The sequence below is a fragment of the Empidonax traillii genome, unplaced genomic scaffold (assembly GCF_003031625.1).
Source record: "Empidonax traillii isolate 1590-97213 ecotype Southwest subspecies unplaced genomic scaffold, ASM303162v1 scaffold385:size1130455, whole genome shotgun sequence".
In the NCBI taxonomy this organism is placed as follows: domain Eukaryota; kingdom Metazoa; phylum Chordata; class Aves; order Passeriformes; family Tyrannidae; genus Empidonax; species Empidonax traillii.
The window spans coordinates 575,581-595,489 of NW_020955578.1; the positions used below are offsets into that span (position 1 = coordinate 575,581).

General features: G+C 36.9%; 1 protein-coding gene across 1 annotated transcript in view; it reads left to right on the top strand.

Annotated features, from left to right (window-relative positions):
• MYRFL (myelin regulatory factor like) overlaps positions 1-19,909 on the top strand; it is a 38,604-nt gene that overhangs the window by 10,270 nt on the left and 8,425 nt on the right. Inside the window, exons 6-19 of the mRNA XM_027893297.1 lie at positions 546-693; positions 4,134-4,329; positions 5,128-5,204; positions 6,457-6,567; positions 7,134-7,224; positions 10,057-10,257; positions 10,643-10,751; positions 11,247-11,356; positions 14,536-14,699; positions 15,270-15,333; positions 16,495-16,580; positions 16,935-17,006; positions 17,132-17,172; positions 17,295-17,459. Of these exons, the coding sequence (XP_027749098.1) occupies positions 546-693; positions 4,134-4,329; positions 5,128-5,204; positions 6,457-6,567; positions 7,134-7,224; positions 10,057-10,257; positions 10,643-10,751; positions 11,247-11,356; positions 14,536-14,699; positions 15,270-15,333; positions 16,495-16,580; positions 16,935-17,006; positions 17,132-17,172; positions 17,295-17,459 (1,635 nt within the window). The remainder of the gene's footprint in view (positions 1-545; positions 694-4,133; positions 4,330-5,127; positions 5,205-6,456; positions 6,568-7,133; positions 7,225-10,056; positions 10,258-10,642; positions 10,752-11,246; positions 11,357-14,535; positions 14,700-15,269; positions 15,334-16,494; positions 16,581-16,934; positions 17,007-17,131; positions 17,173-17,294; positions 17,460-19,909) is intronic.

Genomic DNA, 19,909 nt, shown 5'->3' on the forward strand with positions numbered 1-19,909 from the left:
CATAAAATGTAAATATCAGAGAATGGTGGTTAACCCTGTCTATCTCAGAAATTTGTAATTTATAATATGAAAGCAGTAGCCAGATCAACCAGATGTAGTGGTGAATGTGCTTGCTGTTGGAAAACTATGCCTCCTGCTATTTGTTCTTCAGTTTAAATCTGTAGTAGAGAGAATGAGAAACAAATGTAATTATTTTGCTTAATTGCTTCTTGCAGTGTTGCAGATGTACATTAAAATGCTTAGCTTTCCTTTTCCCCCTTCCTCAAAGGAAACTATCCATCCTTTTGGGGAGAATAAAAAATAGGAAGTGCTACTTGTGTAATATTTTGCAAATCAGGAAAGCTGAAAATTTTATTTTCTAGAGCAAGGGAATATAACACAATCTTTTGGAATGACTGCAAAGGACAATCAGATTTAAATATATATGCAATGCATTTATGAGTTATATGTATATGTATATATGTAAATATATTTATAAAAATTTTTATGTAGGACTTCTGGCTAGTTCCAAAAGTAATAACTGAATTGTCACAATCTCTCTACAGCAACTGTTAAGGACTGTGCTGCTGAAGTGCAAGAATATGACAGTGATGGACAGAATGCAGCCTTGGAAAAATGCTGTCAAGCTCTAACGTGGCAACCATATCAAACTTCCCAGTGGAACAGTTTATTTAACTCTAATTATGAAAAACTGTAAGCACTGATGTTTGCACCTGAAAACGTGATTTCTTATGGAGTTTTTTTCCTTTTTTTTTTTTCCCTGTTATTGTAGTTTTGTAGGAATAAACAATATGTTTGGTATCCTTTGTTCTTACTGGAAATAAGATCATAGAAGGAAATATAACAGGCATGATAAACTATGAACTTGCAGATCTTTAAGTAGATATTTAAACACTGGTTGAAATTCATGGCAGGTTTTCTGAATTCCCTTCAGGGATTTAGGGACTAAAGAAAAGTGAGTTAAAATACCTGTTAACTTTTTGTTTATTTTGTCAAGCTCATTGGGGCAAGTAATTACTAAGCATATGGCACCTTTTCTTCTAGAGGCCTAAAACATTAAAGAAATATGGAATTAGAAGATAGCTGTATTACTTCTGAGCTCATATAACATAAGTCTTAAAAACTACAAACATCTGTGTATGGCATGCAACTGTTTTAGTTAAAGATTTAGTTTTCCTGTATAAATCAAACTGTAAATATTTTTCTTTTTTTGGCCACATGATCTGGGAAAGGTCATTCCAAGTTCACTTTACATCCCTGATTTTCTCCATTCTAATGTTTAGTGAATGAACCCCTTCAACAAATTAACCCTTTTCTACAACATCGGGTTAGTTCTTCAGGATTCATACACAAAATTTGTCACTATCTCCACAGGAATTATACAGTATAGTAAATTTTTGTGTTCCTCTAGCCTAGCCTGCTGAAAACTCCCACGGGAGCTGGGGGTGTATCAGTGTCATTGCTGGACACCGATGTTCCCTGATGTTTGCACAGCGTGTGATAGGAGCATAACACATTTTACTGTGTCCCACACAAACCCTTCTTCTAGGGTAATGACATGACGAGAGAGCAGACAGCTCAGTGTCCCCTCCTTTCTACTCCGTGGGAGCTGGATGGGCCCAGAAACCTCCAAGTGCGTATGTGATGTGAATTGTCACTCTAGGTGGAAGTGGCTTCTGACTGTTGTTACACTTTCAGTCAGTGCCACATGGCAGCTGTGGGAGATTGCTCTCCTGCTGCTACCCAATTACTTGTTGGTTCCCATACACTTAAAATTGAGGTTCCAGACTGGCGTTTCTTTGTGGCTTGGGTCAACAAAGACAATGTGATGCTGAGCTTGAAAGTACTCAAATACACACACTGTTGCCATTGCTGTGGAAGGGGATGGAGATGTTACTTGAGAGGAAGTCAGTATTAGTTTTAAGTGAGGTCAGCAGCAGTGCCGCTGTTCAAAGATGCACTGTAATTACAACACATTTCACAGATTTTTTGAGTAGTGATCCTGTATTTTGTTAGCCTCAAAAGACTCATGTGCTTATCATTGCTCAGTGTAGATGGATTGTTCCTGTGCCTTCAAACTGCTGTGCCCACTTCAGGGGCATTTCTCAGGTTAATCGTTGTTTTCCATTTTATTCATACAGTATTTTAACCTTTTGGTTATTTAATTTTCACAATAAAAATGCTGTTTGCTGAGGTGGATTCATTAGAAAAGGTTACTCTGCCATTAATTTTGCCCTGCATTTTGCCTGATGGCATTGTCTTGGCCCCTTGCCCCATACTGGTGTGACTCTGTTCCAAAGATGTTGTCTGAAGACCTAAATTCTGAATAGAAAAAGGAATTTGAAGCATATTTCCAGTAGGGATGCTTGTGTGACAGGGATATATCCCTTGCTACCTAAAAGTTTTTTACTGTGAGACTCACCATTCTTTGTGCACAAAGAACGAAATATGTGTTTGCCCTTAATTACAGTAAATTACATACTCGAAAAATTATAACATGAAATTGCTCTTGGAGAGTAATTGTGCCAAACACTTCAACTTGGAGACGTGGAAATTTGTAAATTTTGCTTCTCAAGCTGTTTGTCTGCGTGCAACCAAATACTCTGAAATTGCTTTAAGAATATGAGTTAATGAACTTGCTGCACACCTAAATCTGAAAAATGTCCTTTCCTGAAATACACACATTTCCTACATAAATAAAAAAAATTACCCATTATAGGAAGGAACTGGAGAAGTTTTTTCCTTAATAAAGATAGTTTGAGTAGATGGTAGACACTTCATTATAATTTTAAATATGAAGTAACACATGACTTAGTAGTTTTGTAATAGTTACAAAATAGTTTTCCCTTTTTTCCCTGTCCCAGATAATCAGGGATTGTTTGAAAGTGGACTTTTGTTCATAATTTATAAAAAGATAAAGTCTGTATGTTTTTTATGAAGTCTATACCTTTTGCTTTTTCCAACAAATAATATGCAAATGAAAGGAAGAGTTATGAAAATCCATCTTCACTAATTGTGTTAATGAGCAGTTCTCAGTAGCCTAAGATCATCATTATCAAACTTTCATTAGCAAGAAAAGCCATTGCCTCTGTAAAAGAACCTTGCCATGTAGTCCTGTTATTTCAGAATTATCCATCACTTAAATCAAAGGACTGGAAACATTGTGGGATAGTGAGTTCACTGTCTCTTCTGGAAAGATCTTTTGATACATTTCCTTGTTTTCTGTGAGTCATAAGGAGAGAATACTCTTGCTCTTTGGGTGACTAATTAACCCTTTTAATAAATAAAATAGGTTTGCTTGAGTAGCCAGGACAACATATAAAGGAGAGTTTTCTAGTCATCTGACCAGAGGGTCAGTAGCAATACCTTTTCCTTTAGTTTGAGGAAAGCCTTATTTGAATCCCAGCAGCTTCTGCAGAAGAGCTTGGTATGGGAATTTGTAAACAAAATGGGGAGTCTTGCTGGCTCATTAGCACACCGTTGTCTGCAGCACTAACTGCAGACTGTTGTTTATAGCAATGTTATAATGAACGATTGAATACACTAAAAGGTTTGTGATTTTAGATGCACAGATTTCATAGAATTAACTGAGTTGGAAGAGACCTCTGAGATCATCAAGTCCAACCCTTGATCCAACCCCACTGTGATTACTAGATCATGGCACTCAGTGCCACATCCAACCTCATCTTAAAAACCTCCAGGGATGGTGAATCCACCACCTCTCTGGGCAGGCCATTCCAATGCCTGATCACTCTCTCTGCAAAGAACTTCTTTCTAATACCCAACCTAAACCTCCCCTGACAGACCTTAAGCCCATGCCCTCTTGTCCTAACATCCTTTATATCAGATTTGTAAGGGACGATTCTGTAAGCCTCTCCACCTCTGGTTTCCAAACATTTCATGTGTCACATTACAATTAGAGTACACATTATATGCATTTTTTTTTTTACACCTAAGAGAAGCTATGAAGAAAACTCTGGTAGAACTGGTGACTGTAAGGATGTGTTTCAGCTCCAGTTTTACCCTTAAAAATCAGATGGATTTTCAGACCACATAAAAAACCAGAAACTCGAGATGTCACTAAAATATATCAGTACTTAAAGTTGCTATTCTTTCTTCTTTTTTTTTTGTAGACCTGCTGTAGGCTATCACATTGTCACAGATAAAGGATTTAATTTTTCAACAGCAGATGATGCCTTTGTGTGCCAGAAGAAGAATCATTTCCAAATCACAGTCCATATTAGAATCACTGGACATCCAAACTATGTCAAAACTCAGCTAGGGGGAAAACCAATAGAAAAGTTTTACTTGAAAGCTTATGGAATTAAGGTAAGTGTTTATCTTCTTTGAGATTATTACTTTTAGTTATCCATATAATGAGGTAAAAAACTATTTTCTGAGTAATTTTTGACCAAGATCTGACAAAGGAGAACTCTTTCAAGCTACTAGTGACTTCTGTGTGGAACAGAATTTCCAGTATGGGTCCAAAAACCTACATATACAGAAGTAGTAAGAAATTGTAATCTTTCCGAAAGATTTTACCAGTTTTTTTTTTTTTTTTCCACTTACTACCAACATTCAGTGATTTTAAAAAATCCATGGAGCTGTTTTACATGGCAGTTACTACCGGTTTTGCCTAATGCATTCTAATGCAGAGGAAATTAGTGAATGTTTCTGTCATTTGTTTCCATCTGAAGCAGAGTGCTGCTTGGCACCATTCCAGAAAGGTACAGAAATTGATGTTAAAATAATGTATGGAACATGGAACTACCTTATGTAGGTTTAGTTCTCATGCTGAATATCTGCATTTATGCTTTGGCATAGAACGAGCCAATAACAGTCTGGATTCAGAAAGCAATTTTTATTTTGCAAATTAATGCAGGACTTTCCCTTCTTTTTTTTTTTTTCCTTTCAAATTGCATCCACAGAAAGATTTGGACCTTCAGACTAGCTGTCAATTATCCAATCAATCCTCAGTCAGTTCCTGTATTAATTTCTATGTAGTTCCATTAGAAATGATAGAGATTTCACTGTTTCAGACAAAATTTGCCTATTAATTACTATTTCCATTTTTATGTGTTTGAAAATTTAATATTGTCATTTTTGAAATTTCTTTTTGCTTTGTAGGTGGAAGCTCCAAATCAAACAATTACTATTGAGCAGTCTCAGTCAGATCGCAGCAAAAAAACTTTCCATCCTGTTAAGTAAGAATTTTGAGAAAATTATTCCATTTTATTTCAAGTATGTTGTTGGTTTGAAAAGTGAAGTAGTTGTTTCTTGAAAACTTATAGTAGTTCTAAACCAGTTTTCTGATTTTTGTCCAAATTCAATTCTGGGTACAGAGGCAGAATTACAATAGTAACATATACCTGGTTGCCCTTCAGTAAGGAAAATTTTCAGCCGCTTTACAAATGTGCTAAGTTTGTCTATCAAAAATATTTATATTCAGCCAGCACACTCTTGCATGCTGCTTGGAGCTGTATGGCAGATGTGTTTCGAATCTTAAAAAATGTCAGTAATGTTCCTGTCCTGCATGGGCATGAGATATATTTGCGCTGCTTTTAAAGGGGAGCGCATCTGCTAGAAACACACATGCAGCATCTTCCTGGAATTCTGCCATTCTTCAGCAGCTTAACTCACTGGCAAAATCAATATTTATTCTTCTGGCATAAGTGTCTTCTGTTGGAGCTGGTGTATTCTCTATAAATAATTAAATCAGCCTTATAACACAAAGAGATAAGACAGTGTCAAGTTAGACAGGACAGTGCTGGGATAAAGGCTGTGCTATAATATTAACAAAACTCAACTTTGAAGTTGGGAGAAGAGCTTGATTTTCACTAAATTATAACTATCATGACATTTTTCTTCCTTTTGCCTACTGACAACTAGGTTCTTTGTGTATGTAAATTGTTTCATATGTGACTGTTTGGTGGACTGTAGTTTTGTCTGTGCAAACTCTTTATTTGTATTATTTATCACTTACAGGAGCAGTACCACTATGTATTTGAGACAAGGGTGACTATTTTGTACTTCCAGATACACAGATTAGGTGCAGTTGAGAAAAAGGACAAGCAGTAAAATCTATTAATTTTAATATGGAAAGTCAGGTCCAGTAATAAGCAAGCAGCCATTAACCTTGGCAAACAGTAAATAGCCATCATATGGAACACATACATTTATTGCATTCAAAACACACAGACCAAGAAACACAAAACTCTTAGTAATAAGAACAGTTAGATACTGCTGGTGCTTTGTCTTGTTTATCTCCTAGATGTAGTCACTCTTTTTAATATGTTTTTAGAAACCAAGGTTACTGCATTTTTACTGGGGTTCTTCTTTTTTCTTTCATTTGTCAGTTTTTCTTAGAACTGTTTTAGTAAGTTTGAGGAAATCTGGCTTGAGCAGATAAATCTCCAAATGCTTTCTTCTCTGATCTTGTTTCTTTTTCTGTTTTAGAGTTGATCTGCCAGGGGACCAGGTGACGAAAATAACACTGGGAAGGCTGCATTTCAGTGAAACAACAGCAAATAATATGAGAAAAAAGGGGAAACCTAATCCTGATCAGAGGTATTGCTGTAGCTAGTTGGCCTGTGTGTTGGAAGTGGAAAAGAGAAGGTCTGCTTTAGAATGACGTTGATGTTTGTGAAAAAATCTCAGTATTATCAAATTATATTTGAAATTCTGTGGTACTTGTTATCTGCTTAAAGGTCTCATTCTCTAGAGTTACAGAATTATATGAGAACTAAAAACCACCAAACCTCATTCTCATGGTTAGAGATCGTTTCAGGAAATCAAAGGCAGAAATGGCTGGCAAAGTCAGGAGGCCAAAAAATCATATAATGATCATTTTCTTCTGAGGAAAGAAAGGTTTTCCTCTTTGAATCTGCATTACTTAAATTTTTCAAAATTACTGTAACTTGGTTAATTTTTAGCGTTTGTGGTGATTGTAAGAGCATATTTCTTGAGACAGAAAAAAACCCTTTTTATTTTCTATTATAACGTGCACACTTTAAAAAACCATTCTGGCTCTTTTTTATGTATCTATAATAACAGCTGTATTTAAAACAATTTTTTTTTTTCTGTGAGAAGGCATTAATTTAATTATTGTCTTCAATAAATCAATTTCAAATTAGATACTTCATGCTGGTAGTTGGACTGTATGCTGTCTCTCAGGACCAACTTTACCTACTATGTGCAAATGTCTCTGAAAAGATAATTGTGAGGGTAGGTATAAATTTATATTGCTTTCATGTAAAAGTATTTAATGTTTTGGTATTCACAGGAGATTATGAGGGGGGATGATTATTGGGTATAAAATTACCACTGACTCAAAAAGATCGAGGGAAAAAAATTAAAATTGTGTGTTTTATGGGTATTTTATCTTTTAATTATCAGAGTTTAAAAATGTTAAAAGTAGAGCTATAGAAGAGTTTAAAAAAAAAAGCTTATTGTGTGTTCAAATACAAAATATATTGGGTTTTCCAGATTTTTTTAAATTGAGGAGAAACAATTTCCTTCATTTGCCAGGAATTTGGTAAATGCTTTCATTGGCTAGAGGCTTCATTTTCAAAGGAGGATGAGAACGAAAAAAAATATAAGGAAAGAAGGCCAAGTAGCTTTAGGCAGATTAAAACCCATATCAGTCCCTTTCCAGTGTGTTTCCAGAGAGTCCCATCTCTTAATTTGGTGGTAGGAATATAGGTTTCAAATTAGAAACAGGTAGAATTAAGTCTCTTTTCCTCATAATTATTACTTTTCAGTCCCCTGATCCACATAAAGTTTTCATTTTAGTACTCAGCTTTAGCCTACAGTTAGACTTAGAAAAGAGAAAAAATGCAAAGCTATGGTGTAATGGGAGCAATGGAAAATTGGGGTTAGGAGAGAGAGGAAGCACAGATCCCCAAAGGGAGTGGGATTGCAAGGGAACTGCCAAGGAAAGGTGGGGGCTGCTGAAAGCTTCCAGTCCCAGCCACTTTTTCATGTGATCAATAGCTAGTGTTAACATTTGAACTGGACACGCTCTAGGAGTTTGGTTATTTCTAAGATGAATATTATGCTTAGGGCTTAGAAAGATGGGAAATGTGTAGGTGCCATGAAGTGGGCTGCAAAGTATGGAGAGGGCCTCTGGAAGACAGCATTTCAGTAAACTTTTTCTTGTGGGTCAGTTGAGAAGCTGCTTCTTTTTGCATTGCATTTTTCTAGTCCTTGGGTTACAGAGTGCAATACGTTAAGCGTTTTGTTCTAAAGTCAAGTAAGACCAAGAGCTCTAGTGCATTAAGTGGGGCTGGGAAGGGGCTCCTAAAGAAAGATGAGGGCTGTCAAAAGCTATTAGTCCTGGCATCAGTTTTTGCAGGCCATTGTTTGGGTCGTTTTTGTCAGCCCATCATCTCCCTAGGCTTATGATCATGGCCTGGTTTAGCATGTGGATTTGGAGAGAGCAAAAGGGCAAATCTCCAGCACGTGGGGTGTTGCACAGGGGTTTCCAAAGGAAGACGAGGGCTTTCAGATGGTTTCAGTCCTGGCTCCTTTTATGTCTGTGTGTCTTCTTGTACCATAAACCCTCTTCCTGCAGTTATGGTTAGGTTTTTGGAGGGCAGTAAGGCTGAGAACTCCTTTCTGGGCAGAGCCATGAAAGGACTTTGAAAGCAATGTCTGGAGCTCAACAGTTCTCTGCCCAGCTGAGAAGTTTTATCATCCTGGCCATTGCTGTGGGTTCTCTTTATTTCAGGAAACTGAAGCACTATGTTTGCATCATTCCTGCATATATAGGTCTTTTCCTCTTTTTGTCCATTAATTTCCACAATGCTACTTTCATCTGAATTTATCTTTCTGGATCTACAGTGTCACAGATATCACCTCTTTACTCATTTGGGAAAGCTCTTCCATTTTCACATTTGACTTACTCTTTTTGTCTTACAAGATATATATTTTTAAGTAAGATTTAGAAATTTACATTTTCCTATTATTTTTAATATTAGGTTCTTTTGAAATTTAAAGGAAGAGGGCTCCTTCAATGTGTGTGAGACAGTTTTTTATTAGGAATCCATGAAATGAGATTTTGCAAACATGGCCACTGTTTCAGACAAAGGAAAACGAAGGCAGAAAAGCAGAAAGATCAAGTGGCTGTGATCTAAGGTGGTGAAAATATCAACAGGAAAGCTAGAAAGAAAGAAAAGTCATTTTCCAGATGTCTAACAGGGCTTTGGTGGCAGGGTAAAGTGAGTCAGCCACTGGCTCTGCCTTAAAGTGGCAAAGCTTTACAAATGCACTGCAAAAGAAAGCAACTCATGTTCTAACCCTTTATACTCTAAAACACAACAAAGCTGTCGGCGGAGTAGTGGTTGTCAGGCATATCAGATCATGCTCTAATTGTGACAAACAGTGGTGAGTTCACAGCCCTATGCCTTGTAGATGGCAAAGCCTTGCGAAAGCCTGCCTTCTTTAAAGGCAGGCCTTCTGACTGCAAACTTTTTATCATGATCATACTTTTGTTCAGACTCAAATTTTAAGTCCTGAATTCAAAATTAAAAAAAATACCAAAACCAACCCAAAATTAATTATGGAAATCAAATGCCTTTTTTTAGTTATACACGTTCTGTTGTTTTATTGGTGTTCTTTGAAAGACCACATTTCTTTAACATTAAATTTCTAATATGAGTTAATTTAGAACATTACAGAGAATTTTATAAACCACATATATTTAATATCTGCCTTGTTTGCTCTTTTCTGATTTCCCACCTCAGCTAAATTTACTGGTAAATAAAGAATGGTTATGTGGCATAATGTCAAAGATAAAATTTGGAAAGCTTTGGATATTGATAATTTAGCTTAAGGTGATAAAGTAGAATGCAAAAAAGGCAATGGGGCCAATGCTGTGTGAGCAGAAACACTTAGAAGTGACTCCACTCTGTGTTTTAATACTGGTGTGTTAGATAAGCTCTTGAATACAATTTGAATATTAAAGATTTGGCATTTTGTTTTCCCTGAATTTCTAATGGAATAAGCAATAGTACATCCATTCTATACTATATCTTTAGACACAAATTTTTCTTCCAGGCATCTAATCCAGGGCAGTTTGAGAATGACACTGATGTGCTGTGGCAGCGAGGACACGTTCCAGAGACGATAGTCTATCATGGTCGAGTAGGAATTAACACAGATGCACCAGACGAAGCACTGGTTGTCTGCGGAAATGCAAAAGTTATGGGCAGAGTCATGCATCCATCTGACAGCCGAGCAAAACAGAATATCCGGGAGGTGAGGGCTGTGGAGGATCTAGGGCACTTATGATTGCACCACAGCACATGTGTGGATCATTGTTCTGACACGTGAAGCAGATTCTTTATCCTGGGTGTGCTGAAATGCTGGCTTAAAGAAATCAGATGTACCACGGTGCTCTGTAGAACCACTGCCTGTGGACTTGGGAAGAGGCTGTCTGTGGAAGCTGGGAGTTGTCAGACTGAAGGGTAACTGGCAGTACAAATACAAACAGCGCTTTGATAATGGGGAATGGGAAGATTGTCTATATTTTTCAATGTGAAAATCAGCCAAATGATTGTGTCAGGCTAGTTGCCATCTCAGTGATGTCCTAGATGCCATTCTTACTGTTTCAACATGTAAATCTTGGTATTTGTCCAATTAGGTCGATACAAACGAGCAGTTGAGAAGAATAAAACAAATGAGGCTGGTGGAATATGACTACAAGCCTGAATTTGCATCTGTTATGGGAATAAAAGATACCCATGAAACAGGTATTTAGTCTGCTGTGTTCCCGTTTTTCATTAACGTCCATCCATTGTGCCATAGTGCCTTTTAACACCCTGCTATTTCATCCTCATTTCTTATGATACTGCAATCGCATGCTTTGCTGTGTATCTCTTGTGGTATAAAAAATGGCGAAATCAAGTCTTTCTGGCAATTTTACAACTTCTGTTTCAACTTCTAAAAGTGGAAGGTTATTTTTTCCAGAGAAATTTGTACGATAATTTAAAGAGAATGAAGTATGTGATTACAAACAATTTTGTTCTTGTTGCAAAGAAATGAGAATTCTAAAGGTTTCTGTTTTTTTTTCCTGTGAAATGAAAAAAAAAAAAAAGTGAAATCCTGGATTTTTCTACCAGAGAGAAATTCTAGATCATCTTTTGCTCTGCCTGTAACTTTTAGGATGGTCAACAGAAAGTACATAATTATAGTCAATGGTAAGCCACTGTGCTTCCTGATGTTAGTTTTTGTTATCTTGTGAACAGGAATAATAGCCCAGGAAGTGAAGGAACTTTTACCTGAAGCTGTTAGAGAAGTTGGAGATGTTGCTTGTGATGATGGAGAAAAAATTGAAAACTTCCTCATGGTTGACAAGGTATGGTCTTGAAGAAAAAGAACCTGATTACAATACTGTATTAAGATACAATAGAAGATAAAAGGAAAAACCTAATTTGTATTCAGAAAAGTGGAGAGTGATTTCATAGCATTGGTTCAACAGGTGGGGCTCCAAAATACTCTTTTGTGCTTAGGTGTTTCAGCTAATAAAGTGTTCCAGAAGTGAGCTAAGCAATGATGGCATTCTATTTGTTATGTAAAAACTTCCTTACTCTAATCCTGGTATAACCTCTACAAACCAAATACAAATGCTAGCTCTGTGTGCAGGTTTTTTTCGCAATCTGAAATCCTTATTATAGCTTCAAAATCATATACTATGAAATGTTCATGGCCCACAAAGGAATTACCGTGCTCATAGGGTGGAAGCAATGCCTTAGTCACACAGGACTGCAGACAGTGCTTGTCCAGAACAGAGCAGCCCCTCTATTGAGTGCTGATTCACTGCAGGCCAAGGACCACTTCCCAGCTTTTCCCCACTTACAGCTGATAATGAGAAGAGGGAAGTTTTACAGGTTGGTAACTTTATCTTGTCTGGATGATATCATGAACACAATCCTGCATTCATTGTCATATTGCATTCTGTCATTATTCTCTAGAAAACACAAGTTTACACCACCAAAGTTGGAGAAAATACCTATTAAATATTTTGTATTTCACTAGTCTTCTTTTGACAGTCTACAAATAGGTTAAATTCATAGGTTAAATCTTCTAGGTTGTATTCCATATAAAAGAAGCATGAAGAAGATGCCTTGAATAAAGCTGTGGAAAGAGCACTTTTTGTTGATACTTTTGAAAAGGAAACTTTAAAAATTGCTGAATTTGGTCAGAGTTCCAGCCAATTTCTAGATGGTCAGAGAAGAACAGTGCTGTCAGATCATGACACTAACTTAATTTTGCTCTTTAGCCCTTCCTATTGCACTGTGTGACAGCTGCAGCATCATTTGAATTTTTAAGCCCCCACACAATTGCTTTGTCAGTTTTTGGGTTTTTTTCTGACAAAATTTTAGGTTGGATAATTGAGCTTTTGATTTACATCTCTTTTTTTGCTGAAATATCACACAAAATACCATCTCAAGCAGTCCCTCACAGCACTGCTGTTTGGGCCTATCATGTTGCCTTTTTCTACTGTACCTTAGGTTTCTAGATAATGCTTGCCAGAATGTCTTCTAGGGATGTGACCTAGCAAATGAAGAGAACCTACTTTCTATTTCACACCCTGCAGAGTGTTGTTCTGCTGTGCATGTGGCTCAAGCAGGAATAGGTTGTTACAGGAATGGCTTATTTGCTGCTTAGCATTTTCTTGACTACTTGCCCAGAGCTGGAATTACTTCACAGACATTTCAGGTAGATCTGTGGTTTCTCCTCTTTCTCCTAACACCTGTGGCACAGCATGTGAATGTCAATTCTGCGACCTTTAGGGTGACAGGGTCAGGAGAGATCTGTGTCTAACACTTAAAGATGTATATTGAATTCAGAGATTTGGAACATCTGTTGTCCAGGCTGATTTAAATTTCTGGAGCTCCGAACTCCAGAATAGCTGAGCACCTTGAGTAGCAAATGGACAGTGCCCCATATTTTTGCTTTCAGTTTGACAGGTGATGAGGCCTTGAACTTTATTATCTCATATTCCAGGTTTAGTTCAGGATAAGTGGGATATTGACTATTGTTGTTTCTGTCTCTTTGTCAGTCACCTGTTTGGAGCTGTTAAACTGTAAAATTTGATTGCATTGCACATTTGTAGCAGGCTCTGCTACTTTTTAGAGAAATGTCTCAACTGTGTAAAATTTGCTATTTTGAGACAATATTTTCTTCTCAGTCTCACTGTGCTCTTTGTCACCAGTGAGGCAGTAAAATTCTAATGAGTACTTTTTTCCCCAAGAAAGTATTGCTTCATTGTACACATGAGCCATTTTCTCAGCTAGTTGAGGCCACCTAGAAGTGATTCATGCATGATTTGAAGAGAATGGAAAGGGCAGCTGCTGCATATCATTGAGAGGAGGACAAGCAATCATATAAATGATTTCACAGCTCTAGGCACAAGAGATTATTTTGAAATCACTATTTAGTTAAACAGGCTGTTACTCTTCTGGCAGTAGGGAAGTTTGCAACTTACCGCTTTATAACTGGGCTCCGATTCTGCTTGTACAAAATACTGTCTGGTTTTGTGGAATGCAGTCACCTTTGAAAAAAAGGTGTGCGTGGCATCTACAACGTGAAAGGCAAAACTGCTTTTTCCTTTCTTCTGCATAACTTGACTGGACTGGAACACTTTGTAACATTAACTGCACTAATAGCTTCATCCAAGGTTTAATGGCATCAGTCTGGTTGTGTATTTGTATGAGAAAGCCATTATTTCAAATACAGCTGAGAAAGTACGCTGCTACCATGCTCTTATAGCAGATCAGTACCCATTTTTGTCTCAGAAATGGATAAAATACTTACTGCGTGGATGGTTGTACTGAAGGCTTCTCTAGCAGCAGATTGATGTCTAGAAGATAAGCAGGAGTAGAAGAACAGAAGGGTCTTCCTGGGTAAAAGATTCAGGAGTAAATGGAGGGTGTTTGAACTGTGTTTCAGAGCTAATTGTGATAACAACTTACAAGACTCTTGTAAGAGACTGGAGAGGCTGAAGGAGAGAGCAAAATATTATGCCATCACATCTTGAGCTGTTTTGTTTTTTTCCATTCTCACTGATCCCTGTGTGATTAGCATTATGCATACAACATGGATAGAAACTGGCTTATCTGATCCTACTTAAAACCTGTAGGAAGATGGTTGGATGTACATTTTACTAAGGGATTCTGAAATCTTTGTTCAGCTGCAGTACTGAAAATCAAATAGCAGATGCCTGTTGTGACAGTGTCAAAGTTTAAAATTCAATATAGTGTGAAGGTATAATATAGCTTAAATTCTTAGTCTGAAAAGCCCTTTATATTCTTCAAATTTTTCTGCAAGTTCTCATTTTCAATTTACTGCCAAATGAACATCTAGAAAAAGGGTTTTATAGTCCTATGTGCATCCCATTTACAGTGAGAACTTGTGTTTGCATTTTAAATATTCAATGTGTCCTTACATAGGTGGATTCTGTACTCATTTCTGCTTGTTATATCTGATTGATTAATATACTCTATCTACTTTGGTCATTGTTTTGTTTCTTAGGATCAGATCTTTATGGAGAATGTTGGTGCTGTAAAGCAACTTTGTAAAGTAACGAACAATCTTGAAGTCAGAATAGAAGAACTGGAACAGTGGAACAGGAAACTGGCCAGGCTGAAACGGATAAGCAGTTTAAAGTCAACAGTCAGTGAAGAGAGCAAAGTCAGGTACCTCTGATAGGTGTCACACAAATTTGTAAAGTGATCTCTGTGATAAAAATGAAAACCAATTTTGCTTGACAGTGGAGTTCATCTTATTTCCAACGTTTAAGTTCTGCAACCCCCCCCAAATTTCTCATATTTTGTTAACTCACTGACAAAATTAATATTTGAAATGGCTGTTAAATTGTAGTAATTTTTGCAGTTGTTGCAGTTGCATAAAGAAAGACTATATCCAATTACAGTTCTGGATTTGGAAATTGCTTCTAAGACAAAACTGCAGAGCTTCTGCTAGAAAGAATCTTCATTAGTGCTTCAGTGGAAATGAGCATTTCCTGTTTCTAAGCCATTTCCCCAGGTTTTCTTTGAAATCAAATGTAGCAGTTAATAGCATTCACCTGAATGAGTTAACTGGATGCCTTTGTGCTTGAAAATGAATCTGATGACACTTCTGCCTTTTCTCTTTGTAAATGTTAAAATTGCTAAAGCAAGTGACATTAGCACTCTATTGAAAATGTCTTTTTTTCATTTATTAGTTGCTGATGGATTTGAATATTAAACAGATCTTGTATCTTACAGCAGGTACAGTCAAGCTACTAGTTTTTTGCCATCAAAAAAATCAGTCCCGCTAAAATCCAGCAAGGTGAGTGAAATTAAATATACGGAATATGTTTATGAGAAAGTAAGTGTTGAAATACTGGTGAAAGCTTTCATATTTGTAAATATATTATCAATTCCTTATCCAGGATTATTTAGTGTCATGCTAGAAGCTTAAAAATTAACTGTACTGAGATAGATATTATGTGTGAGACACTTCTACTTCTTGTCTATACATAGTCTCTATGAGAGTAGGTCCATAATGGTGTGAAGGAGGAGGAGGGAAACCTACAGGACAGGAATGTTCAGCCTGTAGTTGTGCTCACATGGTGTAGTGCAGCCTTACGTAGAAATGCTCATTTTGATTTGGAATTCTGCGCAGTGATGCTGATTCTTCCTCAGCTTTTATCCTTGTGTGAGTCTTTCACTGTGGTTTGTAGTCATCAGCTCCTGTTTTGTACTGGATAATGATGTCTTTCAGGTGGTTAAGACCTGGCTAAGATGGCATTGTTATTGCTGAATTACTTCCTCCTGCTCATATCATGGTATAGAAAGCACACACCCCTTTTCACATTGATAGGCTGAGTTAGGAAATATATGTTGACCTTTTAAAAGACAATCTTCCTACTCTACCAAGTCCTGTTCTTTAAGATGAACTTATGCTCATTTGCCTACCTTGCTTTTGCCAGTGCCAAAGAGCAAGAGAAAATAACAGGTAAAATATTCTTTGTTTCATAATGACAGTCAAATGCTTCATCATCTAAGATCATCTTACTTGTTTGTAAAGTGCCTTTCTTCTGTATTTACACCAGCCCTGGTTTAACATGGTCTGAATACACACTGAAAGCTGCTGAGCTTTTAACTTTTAGCTACTGCTTACTGAGTTCTTCCTTTGATTCTGAAATTCTTCAAGAGTATGAAGAAGAATGGACAAGGAGCTGTTATTATTTTTAACTATCCTTTCTTCCTTTGTAACGTTTATGTCCCCAGACTAGCAGCAGTGCACGGTGCACTCACAGTCTAAGGCAGCCTTTCATTACTGAAGTTTTTCTCCTTAGATGAGTGCCACTGTATAAGGATGACTTGTATGGTTTCTATGAAAGAAAGAAAGGTGACTCAAAGTCAGACTAGTGTAGTATTTCCTAATCTACTAGTAGTAGCTTAGTTATGTGCCACTTAAATTAAGCAAACTTTTTTTTTTTTCTAGGCTTGTTTGTCTAAAACTGAAGAATCTTGCTCCATGAAGATTTTCCGGGTGATTATAGTAGCATTGATTGCTATTATGGCACTATGGTAACAATTACTTATCAACAAGTTGACTTATTTCTCCCTTCCCCTTTTGACTTATCAGAAAGAAGATAGCACTTCTTTTTCTTCTTTTTGTCCTTCTTGCTCAAAGAACACAATGTATTAAAATTAACAGTGAATATGCATGGTGATACTGGAGAGTTGAAATAATTTTATAAAAGTGAAATGTGCATGTGATGCACAGACAACTAATCTCTGTCCATGTCACACTGTATGGTGCACCTTGAATGTGCCTCAAAAGGGAAAGTGGACATTTGGGCAAGGTGCTGCCCAGGTATTATTCATATTATGTTACATAAGGGATGGATGTAAATCTACAGAATAATTCTCTTTCTACAGTGCTTTGACAATATGGAGCCTGTATTTACTTAGCATTCATGACAGACGTTTTGAGAAACATCCGGTTTACAGGCAAGTAGTTAAATGAGCATTAGTGAATTCTAATTAGTAGAATTAGTAATAGATTGTGGACCAATTTGTTTTGGTCCTCAACTCTGATGTCCATTTCTTAATGAATTATTTTTCTTCATTTGCAGTACCTCAAGTTCTACTTTACACTCCACCACCACTACAACAGGTACTGGGTCTCTGCTGGTCTGCATACACGTAATAGACTTTCAATTCCTGTGTTGTTATAAGATGTCAATAGACACACAGCATTTTTGATAATCTTTTTTTTTTTTTTTTTTTTTGCTTCAGCATTTCAGATGGAAAGCACAAGTTCTCCGAGCACGCAGCCCATCAGCAGGATCCCTGAAGTGAATTTCTGTGACATTTTGCCTTGTGACAAGATCTATTGTTGTCCAATTCATCAACCAAAAGTCAAATCTCTAAGTTATGAAAAAAGCAATGCAAAGGAGAAACGTAAGTTGAAAAATTAATTTTTATTATTTACAATTTGAGTAGAGACTGTATGGAGAGTGTGCGGGAAGGGGCAAGAATCTTTAAAGATAGTTAGCTTCCTACAAAAGAGGCTAGTCCAGAGGATTTAAAAAATCCTGTTATAACTAATCATCACTGCAGTCAATAGGTTTTTGAAAAGTCTGGCCTGGTTACCTTTAAGAATTTGGGGTCCTAAAATCTTTTGTCAGGTGTCGCTGTTCTTCCTAGCCATTTGTGGTAAATGATTTCATGTGAGCTGGAAAGTCACTAATCCCTTTAATTAACCTTTGGCTACAGTTGGACAGGAGTAGATTGGGGGTAGTAGAGAGTGAATTAACAGATGTTAAAAAAAAATACTTAATCGTGTCACAGTGTGATGATATCTTTCCTATGGGCAGAGACACAATTTCAACTACCTGAAAACATAAAACTTACAATTAAAAATCTGATTGTCCATGCAGGGTTTTTGAGTAGCATTATTTGAAGGCAGAGCTCTGTAAAATAAAATACATTTACTGGACTGAATTCTCTTTCAGCTACTGTCTGCCAGATGTTGTATGTGTAATGTGTGAGAAGGTGTCGTTATAATACTTTTATAATACTTAAAAGAAAGGGTTAATGCATAAAGGTATGTGTAAGTTGTTGGAATCTGAATTCCTCTTTGCCAGTCCTTAACATTGTCAATATCTGGAAGCATGTGTTAATATTACCAGACCAGCATTTATACTTTTCCTTTCGTGGCCTTGGGAACAATTCTTGCACCACAGTTGACAAACTGAGGTGATTTTGGGGCAGAGCTGGCATTACTAATTGATGTGACACTCTTAGTAGGAGCTGTTTCAATGGGACTCACCCACTGGCCATGCTTTATACTGCAGACAAGCTGCATGTAAGTGGTCCTTGTGATTCTTGTGATTAGTGCTGCAGTAAGCCTGTTGCAGATACAGCTCAGTACACTGCTTTCAGAAGGTCATACCTGAGTGATTTGTATTGCTCTGAAGCCTGAAAGAGTGTTGATTAATCAAAAAGACATTAATCTCATTTATAAATGAGGGAATTGTAGATGGATGAAAATGAAATATGAAAACCTCCTGTCCCCAGCTGATTGCTTTTGGTATTAGGTGGAAAAAGAAGATAAGAATAAACACAAAGCATTACCTTCTCAAGGTCTTATGCTCCAAATAGCATTAAGTGTGGTTCCAAGAGCGAAAAATCAGCACAGTACACAAGCTACTGAAAAGATTTCGGTTCTGCACAAGTTTAATGAAGCTGAATGTATCCCCAGATGGAAGGTAACAATGTCAATATGAAGTCCAAACAGAAGGAAAACCAACAAGCTGTTTAGTGTAGCTGCAGCCAAGATAAATGAAAAGGAAAATGTTTTCAGCACAAAAAGCCAGGAGTTAAATACGGGGAATAAGCAAGATAAACACTGGATATTTTAGAAGCATCTGACTTGCCTGATTTGTGGAAAGGTAGAACTATTTGAAATTACAGTTGAATTAAATACTAATTTAGGAGTTCATATTTAACAGACCTTTTTCTATTCCACAATGCGATACCTGAATTCTGTGGTTGCAGACTACTACTGAGTGCATCCATTGTAGCTCCTAATCCCTTGCATCTCAGATTTCTTGAGGAGAAGGCTGTTTAGGAAAGTTCAAGTAGAAACAAAAGCATTCATAAGCAAGACAAAATTTATTAAACAAAAAATCAGCATATCTTTACATAGTCTAGCTTAATGTGGCCTTTTTCCCCTACACTTTATTTGTTTTAACTGGTTTCTCTGAAAAATTTAGGCTTTCAAACTCCCATTGATTTCAGTGGAACTAAGGAGTGTGAACACCCTGGAGCATCTGGGCCTTTTCTGCCCTCTGCTTCTATGCCATTAGTAGTCATTGCTCTCCCCTTAAAGTTAAGTGTCACCAAAAAACCAGGGGCTGTCCTTACCTTCTCTTACAGTGTTGTTTCTCCCCAGTGTCTTTCCCATCACAATTAAAGGTTGGTGAGGGCTCCTCTAGGGTTTGGTCAACCTCATACATTTGCATTCATTGCCTTCAGATGGTAGTTAACAGATTCATAGTAAAGAATATTATAATTCACCTGAATTAAAAGCAGGAAGTGTTTGAGGGGAAAGAAAAATGGATACCACGTTTATCAGATGAGTTTATCCTAAATTTATCTGAAGATAAGTACATTCTTGGATGCTTTTACTTTTATATCTGTTATTGAATTGAATTTTTACATCCCACATGGGTCTTTGAGAAAGCCCTCAGAGTTACTTTATGTGAAAGAGTGGAAGTTTACCACAATTTATTGGAGGCTGCTGTGGTGCCTTTTGGTGGTTTTTGGTGTTCTTAGTTGGCACCTTACCCTCCAGATTTAGATTGCTTCAGCTTAAAGGACAATGAAATGGTAATTTTTTGATGAGT